This window comes from Etheostoma spectabile, chromosome 8, assembly GCF_008692095.1.
Source record: "Etheostoma spectabile isolate EspeVRDwgs_2016 chromosome 8, UIUC_Espe_1.0, whole genome shotgun sequence".
NCBI lineage: Eukaryota > Metazoa > Chordata > Actinopteri > Perciformes > Percidae > Etheostoma > Etheostoma spectabile.
This window is the reverse complement of record NC_045740.1, coordinates 34,824,433-34,837,760: the sequence shown is the minus strand read 5'-3', so window position 1 is coordinate 34,837,760 and position 13,328 is coordinate 34,824,433. Positions and strand designations below refer to the sequence as shown.

The window sequence follows — 13,328 nt, the reverse complement described above, 5'->3', positions numbered from 1 at the left end:
GTTCAGTCACCCTCATTCACACCATGGAACCTGGAGTCCCATTGAGAAAAATGTTTACAGGTAGCATGGAAAATGAAGCAGAAAATACATATCCAGGTGGCACATTAAAACATATCCATGGGTAAATCTTTAAATGTGTACATTAAGATGACAATTTGAGTGGGCTCACATTCTGTGACGGACACAATGCCCCTTATTGATCAGAGAGATGTGCTGAATATAGAATATAATTTAAGCAATGAGGCCAAATATCTGTCAAATCAAAAACAGCATGTGGTGTTTGACAGGGTGCAGAAATAGGCAACAACCACTGGGACAACAATTAACCAGGACATATTTTATTCTCACAAACTCTGTTGGCCTACACCGTAATAAAAACAAGAAGAAAAAAAACGATCACAAATTCATGGGATGAAGTCGTGTTGGTTCATAACAACATGTATCGGACGACGCCCCCCCCTCGAAGCTCCCGAAGCCGCTGGCAGTGCCGCAGCATGTTCAGAATCCCTTGAAATCGTTTGTCCACCTTCATCTGAGTAAATTCACGAATGTCATCCTCCACCACAAAATAGTGACCTGAAAGACATTTCAACACAACAGAGAGACCAGTGAGCCACGTCGATGCACTCATGAGTTGTTTTTTCAACACCACTTTATATAATTGTATGTTTCAGATATGAAAAGGTTTTATTCAGCTAAGGTAAACAGACCCTCAGAGTCCTACTGATCCATGGTTTTAAAAGGCCATGTTTCTGTATTTGCAGGCGTTTTCTTTATTAACAGCAAGTTTCTTTCTCTATATGTTGTCAAAAGTAGTGTTTTATCCATTTGTTTGTGATATATGTGTTGTCAAAGTGAACATCAGTATATCAGCTTGGGTTTTCTCAAGTTGCAGTATATTGAGTTTTATTAGAAGCACTTTTATTTCCTTCTCCTTTTTGCTGCGCCACGCTCCACCCTGTAACACCCTGCAGTGCCCTGCTATGACATGAACTACTATGACTACCATTTGTAGCCACAGTTCCAGTTTCCATCTTTGTGTATTTTTGTTAACCCTAACCCTTCACCCATTTTTTTTTTTTTTATCTCTGAGTTGTGCTCAAAACTACTTTAAGTATAAAAGTAATTTTATACCAAGAGACTGGATCACATCACTCCAGTTCTGAAGTCTTTACACTGGCTTCCTGTGTCTCAAAGAATTGATTTCAAAGTACTCTTGCTTAGTACTTAGTTTATAAATCACTTAACGGTTTAGGTCCAAAATACATTTCTGATCTGCTACTACACTATGACCCCCCCAGACCTCTCAGGTCATCTGGGACAGGTCTACTTTCTGTCCCCAGAGTCAGAACTAAACAGGGTGAAGCAGCGTTCAGTTTCTGTGCTCCTCATATCTGGAATAAACTCCCAGAAACCTGCAGATCCGCTGCTACTCTCAGTTCTTTGAAATCAAGGCTGAAGACCTTTCTTTTTGATGCTGCCTTTCTTTAAATGACTGCTCATTTCTTTAACGAACAGACACGGGTGAGTGACGCACTGTTGGAAAAGTGCACGAAAAATCTGCTGCCAGGGGCCAGATAAAAGCTAAAAGTAAAAATATCATTGATATTTTCCTTCCGTCAGGGACAGAACTGAGTGACATAATTTCCCCAAGCGGGGAACAGTAGATGTATTTTGAAACAATTACATTTCTTATGCTGCACTGTAACTTTTATTCTTGTGTTTTATGTGTCCTAATGTTTCTATTTTGTTTTGAACTGTCTATTCATGTGTTTTATTGGTTTTTAATGCTTATAATTTTTAACTGTTTTTACTTGTGTTTTATCTGTTTAACTGATTTTGTGTAAAGCACTTTGAATTGCCCTGTTGCTGAAATGTGCTCTACAGATAAAGCTGCCTTGCCTTGCCTTGCCTGGAAGTAAAAAGTCTGCTGTAAAATAATTACTCCAGTAAAGTATATATATCCAAAATTTCTAATTAAGTAAGGTAACAAAGTATTTTTACGCTGTTACTTGATACCTCTGCTGGGGACACATTTGGCAGAAGGCCATGCTGGATTGACTACTTCACTCTGTGGTTTCAACAAAAAGGACAGGACCTAACTTGTGTGGTCGCTACATCTGGTTAGATCCACTCTGGTCATTTCAGTAACGGCTGGTTTCCAGGGAAACGCTTCTTCAGTGACGTCCCTATCTGTGATCAGGGTGGGTGTCCCTGGCGGTGTACCTTTTGTCTCTTTTGTCTCCTGGTCCTTGAAGCGCTGGTGCAGCTTGCGTGTGTGATTGTTGAGAGTTTTCAGCGGCTGACGGAGGATCTTGTACTTGGCTGCTGTCGCTGTGTTGATGCTCTGCACCGCGGCATTAAGTTGGTCATATGATGCGCGTCCTTTCATGTACCTGAGAGGGACACAGCGCTCAGCTTTAGACAACACCAGGCTTTAAAATTAAAAAAAAAAAAAAGACAGACAGACATTAACATGCAATATCAACATGTAGAGCCGGGGAATATAGTAAAAATACATCACAATAAAAAAGAAGAGTCTAAACTAATCAAACCACAGAAATACCAGTACACACACACACACACACACACACACCAAGATACACTACCAAGATTCAATGTTCCCCAGTGTATCATCTCCCACAAACGTTATGAACAATATCAACATCACGTTGATATCATGCTGGATATTAGTGAGGGGCAGAACTTACTGAGGGATGCTCTGAAACTCTGGCATAGTGATGAGCTCCAGCTCTCTGATGACGCTCCTGTTGGTCTTCTTGACATTTTCCGACTGGGCTGGCTGAACATCTGCACCTTCTCTCTGGTTCTTTACAGGCTGACTTCCACTGAGCCGTGAGAGGAACAGTAAACACCAGACATCAGTCAAGTCAGCAGAGCTAAAGCTTTGGCTGTCTTTTAAGATTAGTTTTTGGGGGGTTGTTATGTCCTTTAATTGAGAGGACATCTGAAGACAGAAGGGGGGGGGAGAGCGGGGGAATGCGCAACGGACTGAGCCTTGGTACATGGGGAGCAACCCCAACCCGCTGAGCCACCAGGGTGCACCAGCTGAAGGTTCTCTATTAGTACGGTATTGTATGTTTGGATAACTGGACAGCCAAAAAAACTAAGAAAATAAAACTGGATTACACTTAAAATAATTTTTCAGTTTCATTAACATGCGGGTTAGGTCATTTGTGCTGCCTTCATGTGCCGTTGGAATAATCAGGAAAAAGTAGTTTCCAGCGGGAAAAACTACATTAACAGTGTGAAAGGTGATATGGCTTGGCAGAGGTCTGTGTTCTCATTTGTTGTTGTGTTAACCTGTACAATTATATTTGTAATTTAATTACAGTTCTTTATTACAATAATGAATTAAATAAATACAAGCATGCAGTTTGTGCACATTGACTGATCTACTTAATTTTATAATTTTTGTTATTGATTGAAATTACAATTTACACTGTTAGAAATCGTTACACAGAAGCCACAAGCTGGGAGGTTGGGGGGACTTGGGAGTGCCCAGGTATCTTTTCAGCTACCAAACCACATGCTGTACTACTTCATACTAAGTTAGGCTGGATCCCTACATACTTAGCTGTTGTCACCCAAGATGTGCCGATGCATCCACTGAGCTTTGAACTCACAATCTTCGGGTCCAAGAGTCACTGATCTCAGTGAGCTGTTGCCCAGGTAGCCTTACAGACTGTTAGTACATGCTTGGGCAGCTTTGTGTTTTGTTCATAATAAACATCGTCCAGTGTTATACTGAAAAGCAAAGAAATCATCATATAACAGAACTCACTTTGCTGGCTCTTTCTTCCGGGGCATGTGTGCAGGTACGTTGTCCTTTATGTGTTGGACGTCCTCCAAATCCTTCTGGAGAGACTTCTCAAGTTCCTGAAACACAACCAAAACGGGATGGTCACGGACAAACCCCAATTCCAATGAAGTTTGGACATTGTGTGAAAACGTAAATAAAAACAGAATACAATGATTTGCAAATCCTTTTCAACCTATATTCAATTGAATACACTTTAAAGATATTTTATGTTAAAACTGATCAACTTTACAGTGTGTTTTTGTTGTTGCAAATATTCACTCCTTTTGAATTTGATGCCTGCAACATGTTACTAAAAAGCTGGGACAGGAGCAACAAAAGAGAGAAAGAGAAAAGTTGAGGAATGCTCAAAAAACACCTGTTTGTCACATTGCACAGGTGAACAGGTTAACTGGTCATGATTGGGTATAAAAAGGAGCACCCCCCAAAATGCTCAGTCGTTCACAAGCAAGGAGGTTCACCACGGTACACAGCTGCATGAAAGCTGATTCCACCTCTACTGCAGGCCTCCACTCTACCTTCAGATGCTTCAGCTGCTCTCTCTGTTGACCAACACACTTCTCAAACTCCTCCAGAAGTCCCTCCAGTACAAAGAGTTCTTGTCCAAGCTTCTTCATCTTATTTTGAGGCAATTCTAAATGTGGAGAAAAAAAAAGAAACACAATGACATGTTTTATTACACAGTACTTAACCTCTGAATTGTAATAAATGGAATGATAGTGTGATTAAATCACTGTGTCCTACCAACAGAAGACAGATCCAGCATGCGATGTAAGGTGGAGATCCTGTCCTGGATGTGATGGCTGACATCTTCCAGCTCATTCATTGTTCTGTGAAATGGACACGCTCAGATCACTACAGGCAGAGGCTAGACTATATTAAGGGCCACCAGAAATTCGGGATTTTAGTAGGATGTCCAGCTAGCTAGCTCTGTCCAATCTGAGTTTTCTCTCGCACGACTAAAACAACTTTTTAACGTACACAAGTTCCACCAAAACAAGTTCCTTCCCGAGGCTATTTTGCAGCGGCACCGTTGATCCGTCCGGCACATAGCGCCGCCCAAGACGATTGTGATTGGTTTAAAGAAATGACAATAATCCACACGACGTTTTTCTCCCATCCAGGAATACTGTGTGGACTAGCCAGACCTTCTTGTGCAGCACTGTGGAGTAAGGTCTGGATATGTGAGACTAGTACAGGCACAGGTCACTACGGGTCATTGCACGGAACACATGACAACTTTAACATTAGTTAATATAACAGGGGCCAAAGGTACATATGGTGTGTAATATAAAGTGCGAGTGTAACGTAAAACACAAGCATTAGTTTTAATTTCACACAGATAGCTTTAGCTTTAATGTTAATAACAGACAGATAGCTTTAGCTTTAATTTTAACAATAGACAGCATTAGCTTTAATAATAGGCAGGCAGCAGGCAGCATTAGCTTTATTAATGACAGACAGCTTTAGCTTTAATAACAGACAGAATTATCTTTAGCTTTAATAACAGACAGACAGCATTAGCTTTAATAACAGACAAACAGCATTGGCTTTAGCTTTAATAACAGACAGCATTAGCTTTAACAACTGACAGATAGCTTTAGCTTTAATAACTGACAGATAGCATTAGCTTTAATAACAGACAGACAGCATTAGCTTTAATAACAGACAGATAGCTTTAGCTTTAATAACTGACAGACAGCTTTAGCTTTAATAACTGACAGATAGCATTAGCTTTAATAACAGACAGACAGCATTAGCTTTAATAGCACATGTTTGAGCATTGGCTTTAATAAACACAGACAGCCTTAGCTTTAATAACAGACAGACAGCATTAGCTTTAATAACAGACAGACAGCATTAGCTTTAATAACAGACAGATAGCATTAGCTTTAATAACAGACTAGCTTTAATAGCACACAGACAGCATTAGCCAGCGCTAATAACAGACGGAGAGAATTAGCTTTACACCAAGCTGAACTGTCTCTGCGAGGAACGTTGCGTGTAACCGATGACCTTTCAACACATTTATTAAATAAAATACTCACACCAAGCTGTGTTCCTCTCTGTTGATACCTTCTTCTTCCCGGTTTAATTTTAAACTACTGGAGACGTCACGGCGGCCAGCGCCATAGGCCAGCGCGGTCTCTTCTTCTCTTCTTCTCCTTCTGTTTCTTTTCTTTCTTCTTCTCCTCCGTTGGCAAAAAGTTGTTATGTGCATTACCGCCCCCGCTGGCTGCAAAGTGCTACAAGCAGGAAAAGTAATTAATCAGATGAGGATTTATTGCCAATTAAGTAACACTTAAAATGAATTTGTAAGGAATGCATGTTAAAGAAAGGATAACATGAATGACTTAAAACTATGTACAAAATAAGTAAAAATAATGTATGTATGCATGTATGTATGTACAGTATGTATGCATGCATGTATGTTTCCCATACATCAAGGGTTAAGCCCACTGTCCACCTAGTGATGATAGGCTGTCAGTGGAAAGTCATCAGTGGTTCACCGGGTTACGAAGGTCCTGTCTCTCCTCCTTTAGCTGACATCCACCTTGCATCATTTTCTTTTTCACCTTTCACACCTTTACAGTACACATACCACACACCCATGCATTGCTTTCATTGCTAACATTGCTGGTTTCCACACCATGTCCTGTGTTAGTTAATACATTACAATCGGTGTGAGTGCATCCCTTGTGTGTGTCTCTGTTACATTCCCCGAGCCATTTTGGGACAGATGGCTAAACCAAATCTGCCTGCAAGCCTTCACAGCTCCCTGGCCGAAATTACAAAGCAAAAGCCTTCTTTCTGACATTAGCAAATGTGTTGCATAGATGTTAGCCCAGTCATCATGCATAAACCCCACTACTTTACCCTGCACTGCAGCTCTGCTGACCAGACCTACAAATGTCAAAAAGCACCGCAGGGGGCTTCTAATGTTACACATGTGCTTTTCCTGCTTTGAAAAGCCTGTTTGTTTTTGAAATGTGTCTGCTGTGAAAAAGGTCTATTGCTGAATGAATGAATGAAATGTACATGAAAAGGTGTGCATACAGTGGCTTGAGAAAGTTTACCCCCCCCAGGCTAAAGTTGATTGAAAAGAAGAATAAAAAAACTTCTTTTGGAAATTGATCTTAAGGCCTTAATTCAAACGAATAAAGAAAATGCGACCTTTAAGGACACAAATTTTCTTTGTGAATGAATTATGTATTATTCTTATTATGTAAATAAATAAACGTTCTGCCTCAAAACACAGGTGGCATAAGTATACACCCCCCTATGTTTCTGGGAACTTTCCATGAGATGCTAATCAAACAAGCTATTAAGCTAACTCAAAAATAACACTATGCAAATCTCTATGTATGGTGAATAATATGTGAAGATGTGTTTTTTTTAATCTATTCTATTTATTTATTTTTATTTATTTTATTTTGCCAAGGGAACTTCATCAGGATGCATAGTATCCTGATCCATGAAGTAACTGGCCTTTACAATTATAAATGCGCCTGCCTCTATGGGAATTTAACATGGAGGTGTGTGTACTTTCTCAAGCCACTGTTTGTGAGACTAAAATTACAAGTCCCATTTGGGGCAATTTTTATTCACACAAATGTCACCCAGGAGTAAAAAGAAGAATCTGACACCACAGCGCCTAAAGAGCTGCTGTCAGAAAGCAGCAGACAAAAACAGAACAAGAAGAGCAGTGTCATGTGACTACAGCTGAGACCATGTCAGCATGGCCAGGTTGGTTCAGTGGTAGAGCAGGCGCACATGTCTGGGGTCTGGGGTACAAATCTGAGCTGTGACGATTTCCTGCATGTCTTCCCCCCTTTCTAGCAAATGAAGGCAGAAAAGCCCAAAGCTGTGACCAAGTCAGAAGCTGAGAGTGAAAGCTTTGAGGTGCAGTTGGCTACAAAGAAACATCTTGCAAAAGTGAAGCGGTCATGACAAAAACTTTGAGATTGTGAAGGTGACATGGGCAGCAGCTGATTTTCCAAATTCATTGAGCTTTGGAGAAAGGATGACAATGTGTATGTAACTCTTTCAACAGGCCGAATGATAGAAAATCCTTAAGTGAATGTGACAAATTCTATTGCATTAATTGTACATGCCACTTTAAAGAAAAAACCTGGTCCTTTGTCTTGCTGTGCATGTGCAGACAGCCACGCTGTGGACCAGAGTACGGCTGATAGTTAGCGACTGTGTGGATTAGAGATGGGCAGCGTGCCCGGAGACCAGCTTGGGTTTCAGACCTTTTGGAAAGTGCTATTTCAGCCACGTACGGCATGCCAAGTACAGAGGCTTTCAATGCGAGCTCATGTTCCACACTCAGCGTTGATGGATAGCTGCACACGTCAGAAGAGCTGCTCTCCAGCCAGCACCGGGGTCAAAGGCTAGGGTCCGTCTTTTTCAAACCTGGACGTTATTTCCCATGCATTGGTGTCCAAGTGACTGAGGGGAGCAAGAATCTTTCAAAATTGGTCCAACAAATGTTACCGTCAGCGTCAGTTAGTGTCCTTTTTTGCCACTGACTGGCTCAGATTATTATTTCAAGTGTCTGACATTACGGATATATGCATTTGATGCAGTCTCAAAATAAATACTCACTATTTCTTCCATTTTTAGACAACAGCAGAAATATTTGTGTGAGCATAGAAAATATGTTTGTGACCTTATTTTCTATAATGGGGATTTATTTCACATTATAGAATGATAAGGACTATTATTTTTGCATAGTGAAACAATTTAGGTGGAGAGATCCATACATCCTGAAATGCATTTGTGAATCATTAAACAGGTATGTTTGTATCGTCCTTCCACACTGCTCTAATTGGTGCCATACAACAAGATGATCTTGAATACACATCCCGAACCTGGTTTTAGGGTGTGGGAATGAGTAATCCCCCTGATAATTATATTGCTTAAACATGAACAATGTTTTAAAATTGCATAACCTGGTGTTTGTATTCCATTTGTATTGGATTCTGTTAATGATGTGTTGTTGTGTCCACCTGCCCAGGGACTGCTGGTGGAAAACACCTTGTTTTCATACAAGGCTATTGGGTAGTTATTAGGGGTGTGACGAGACGCTTACTCCACGAGACGAGACACATCACGAGATTGGGTTCACGAGAACGAGACAAGACGAGAGTTTTAAAAAAAATGTAAAGAAATCCTCGATGAAATGTATGAATGGAAAATAGTTTTTTAATTCAACTGAAAAATCACAAAATGCAAAACAATTTAGGTGCATTTTGAAATCAACTATTAATGATGAATGTTATGTAACTTTTTTTTTTTTACTATTTTAATGAATTATATGCGGTAAAGGACGTGCAAACACTGCAAAATGTTTTGTATAAACTCTACCAACCGGCTTCAATGCCCTGTAACAATTTCACACGAGAAATCTAACTCCTTTCCACAAACCGAACATAAAAAAATAAACAGTATAAATAAAATAAATGTGTGAACAACAGAAAAATAACACTTTAAATGCAAACAGTAAGTGTATCAATAACCAAAGTGCAAACAGAAACAATTTTTTTCTTCAAGCATGAAAAAGAGAGAAACTAGACAGAACAGCCTGAGATATGGTCATGTTCTTTTTCAAGAATATAAGAGTGTCGGCTGTTTCTGGCAGTTTTAAAAGTGGCAGGGGGATCTTCAATAGTAATTTCACGCTCCATCACGCTGACATCACATCGCCTCACGAGACAACTTTTCACCTCGACGAGAAATCTCGTCACACCCTTAGTAATTGTGTACTGTCCCTCTTTAAATACAATTCCTGTTACTTGGGTCTAAAACATAGAAAGTTAGAAAGTGGGAACTCAGCCGAACTTAGCCCCGCCCACAGCACTTGAAGTCTGGAAGTTGGGTCTGGACTTGATCCGTTGTGGAGAACTAGTCTGCTGTGGAGACTGTGCTCGACCAACAGCTGTTCGCACCACTGAAATTGTCAATTTAAATAACGCACGGTACTGCACTACATATGTGAATCTTAGCAGTCCTGATTATACAGCTACTATGCATGTTCCGGCTACAGATACACACTCTTGTTTAAGCCTGGGTTGTTGTCCCTGACTCTGTCTTCAGAGTTGGCACACGCACAATTTGATCTGATCCACTTCAAAAGGATCCAATTCAAGTGATGAAGCAGGGGTATTTTCACTCAGGACTGAGTTACACCAAAGACTATTTCAGGCAGTATCAACCGTGTCCTCTTGGCAGTGACGGGTGCAAATGGAAGAGGGCAAGTAAACACTAAAGTTTTATGAAGGGCCATGAATTACTTTTGCTTTTTTTAATCTGCTTTATCTATCAGCCTTCCCAATCCTTAGATAACTTAACATGTCCATTAATATGTCATGATTAAGAATGCTTAGAATGAAAAATAAGGAAATCCGAGTGAATCAATAAACAATCAACTGACATGTTAAATTCTTATTATTCAGTGACCCATTTTACTCTCACTATGCTTCCAATGTGAAACGAAATGGTAGCACTAGAAAATGTCTCCATCTTTTTAAAAACCATGATTGATGCACGGTACCCGTTTAGTAAGGTACATTGTTGCTAAGCAACCTTGTAAACCACACCTTGGTTCACTGGAAAGAATTAGTTTTTGCTGCTGAGTAACTTTAAACTACTGAGATGTATCAAGCCCGATTGGAAACCACCGGGACAAGAATCTTTCAGATGTTGTAGTTTCGGGACGATATTGTGCCAAAAAAATCCTTTGAACCCTGCACTAATCATCTCTGGATTCATCTCCAGATTTACCCCTCATTATTCTTAATTTAAGACTGAAATTTAGAACCCGGCCTGTACCTGTTACCTGTTCCACTGTGAGCTGCTGGCAATGTGAGCCAGAACCAGAGCATGGCTCACATACCAAGATGATGTTCTGTTAAGCTTCAGAGATGACAAGTATGTCTCAGTATGACTCTGTTCCCCCCCCCACCCCCCCACCCACCCACTGGGTTGGGCTTCTGTGTTCAGGTCTGTCACTGCCAGTGTTGGGCAAGTTACATTTAAAAAGTAATAAGTTACAGTTACTTCTTCCAAAAAGTAACTAAATCAGATTCTCAGTTACAAATTATAAAAGTACTTCAAAAGTAACCGTTGCGTTGTTTTCAAGTACATTTTTAATTTTTCAAATGTGACCCCACTTCCACCCCTCTTTAATGGAACTTAAAATACATGTGCATGTCCAATTGTTTATGATAAATCCGAATATTATAATAAAATGGACACTTAATACAATACATCATTAAAAGAAACTATGTACCACATCTATTTTAATGTTGCTGTGGGACAAAGTGAGACTAGCCTCCAATCAGATGCCTTGTATGTAGATATAATGTCTAGTAGAACAATGCAAATAACAACATAGATGTTTTGGAACTTTTGATATTTATTGCCCCTCAACAGGCCACAACTGGGGAAAATTAAATTATACTTGTTAAGCACTATAGCAAAAATTAATAACAAATATGTACAGTCTTTGTAGTGGAAATAACGTAAGTGGCCTGATGTTTATACAGTACATGTGCGCTGGTGTGTGAGTTGAGCTGGGTAGTGTGTATGTGTGTGTGTGTGTATGTGTCTGTGTGTGGGTGGGTGGGTGGGGGGAGACGGCGATTATCTTCAGAGCAAGTCGTCCCTCTAGAGTCATAGTGAGAGAAAGAAAGTGTCCCCCCCGCCCCCCCCCCCCATGTTTTCTGACCACGGTGGTAAATCTTCAGCAGTAAAAGTTATCCCCCCCCCCCATTTCATAATGCCATACCTGTCTCTTGTTGACTGACTCCTTGTGTTGTTTGTTGTGTGTCCAAGCATGCGTGCCTGATGACACCCGCCCAACTCTACCTCTGATTGGCTTACCATGAAATTTGACTCAACCTCAGCCAATCGTCAGCCTTCATGCGCTTGGCTCGTGCACGGCCCGTTAACCGAGGAAGAAAAAAAGTCTTTGCTTTTCGAATCAGAGATCGAGTTGGTCTGATTGAAAAAATAGCTTCAATTATATTGAAGCTGTTTTTTGGCATTATTAAGATGGGAAGAGTAATCAATTAGATTACTCGTTACTAAATAAAGTAATGCCGATATTCACAACGCTATTATTCCCATCACTGGTCACTGCTTCTAGTTATTTGGCTGAAGTTGAGTGTCATCAGCATAGCAATGAAACATATTTTTCAGTGATAAGGCCTGCAGGGAGCAATGGAATGGATGGCATTTTTGGACATTAAAGGGAACTTTGGAGGACCCCACATAACAAGATAAGATTTCATAAGATTTAATTTCTGATGCAGATTAAGTAACTATACCATATCTGAGCCAGAAGTTTGGCCTCTAGATGAGAATGCTTTGGTCTACATTCTGTACTGAGTTCTAAAAGAAAGAGGATAAGAAATTCCTTCATCAGCTGCCAGTGGCCCACTCGCTATCTTTGTGATGTTGATATGTGTGTGTGCAACGCTTCCAAAGCTCCCGGGTGTCAGGGAGGAGAAAACATCTCAGGTAACCTTCCAACCCCCCCCGGGGTTCTGCAGTGACATATGCCAGTGGAGGGCAGGAAATACATCTGTGTGCTACACTGATACAAAGAACATGGTATTATGATCTTTTACTCAGACTTGCACTGTACACACAGCTGAGGATCTTTGTTGTGTCTCGTCCCCTTCTCTCTCTGGATTGGCTGTCTGTGTCTTTGTCTGTTTAAATAAAGGCAAAAGGCCAATAAAATACATGTTAATGATTCATTGCTTCATATTTTCCAATGTGGTGTTGCTCTTGTATAACATCTGCCAGATGATAGCAAGTCCTCAGCCCGAGGAAGAATTCAACTACCCCACTGGTGCTCTTGCTCTCTCTCTCTCTCTCTAGCGCTCTATATATACATATATATATATATATATATATATATATATATATATATATATATATATATATATATGTATCTGCTTCTGATCTATACTGTAGCCTAAACTATGCTAAAAAGATCACAAGCTGCAAATTAGCGGAATATTGTTATGTCACTGCAGCTTTCTCTGCTGAGAGTGTGTGTGTGTGTGTGTGTGTGTGTGTGTGTGTGCGTGTGTGTGTGTGTGTGTGTGTGTGTTTGCATGTGTGTGTGTGTGTGTGTGTGTGTATGCAAAGCCCTGCCCTTGGTGAAACACTGAGATCAAAGAGAGTTGCAGCTCAGTAAGCTGCAACCCGTGTCCTTCAGTTATATTAAAGCCGTTCATTTGGAAGAATTCTGTCATTCTACAGTGTTGAGAGAAAACGTTCATAGTGATATTAAATATTTTGGCATTTTGGCTTTATGAAAGACCTAATCGCCAGGCTCTGTTCTTCCCCTCTTTAGCACCAACACACACTGTGCAGAATCTGTCCTAATGTCAGCAAGAAGACGTGAGTCAGCTGCTTGGTAAGTCTGTCCGACATGTTGGTCCCCGAGTTAAGACAAAAGGAAATA

General features: G+C 40.4%; 1 protein-coding gene across 2 annotated transcripts; it reads right to left on the bottom strand.

Annotated features, from left to right (window-relative positions):
- Positions 1-92: 92 nt before the first annotated feature.
- Positions 93-12,502, bottom strand: ska1 (spindle and kinetochore associated complex subunit 1). 2 transcript variants are annotated; one of them, XM_032524377.1, is made up of 7 exons: positions 12,498-12,502; positions 4,586-4,671; positions 4,360-4,475; positions 3,806-3,900; positions 2,712-2,849; positions 2,227-2,396; positions 93-576 (listed from the first exon to the last, which is right to left on the bottom strand). In XM_032524377.1, the coding sequence occupies exons 2-7, from the start codon at positions 4,665-4,667 to the stop codon at positions 428-430; spliced, it is 750 nt and encodes a 249-aa protein (XP_032380268.1). In that variant the 5' UTR covers positions 4,668-4,671; positions 12,498-12,502; the 3' UTR covers positions 93-427. The 2 variants fall into 2 exon arrangements, with proteins under 2 accessions (XP_032380268.1, XP_032380269.1); XM_032524378.1 differs by lacking the exon at positions 12,498-12,502 and adding an exon at positions 5,890-6,062.
- Between the last annotated feature and the right edge of the window lie 826 nt (positions 12,503-13,328).

Excerpts from the sequence above, each read along its gene's own strand:
- ska1 (XM_032524378.1), bottom strand. The coding sequence starts at position 6,062 with ATGCACATAACAACTTTTTGCCAACGGAGGAGAAGAAGAAAGAAAAGA. Across the intron at positions 3,901-4,359 it reads AGCAGCTGAAGCATCTGAAG|GAACTTGAGAAGTCTCTCCA; the intron begins GTAGAGTGGAGG and ends GTTGTGTTTCAG. Across the intron at positions 577-2,226 it reads GGAGACAAAAGAGACAAAAG|GTCACTATTTTGTGGTGGAG; the intron begins GTACACCGCCAG and ends AATGTCTTTCAG.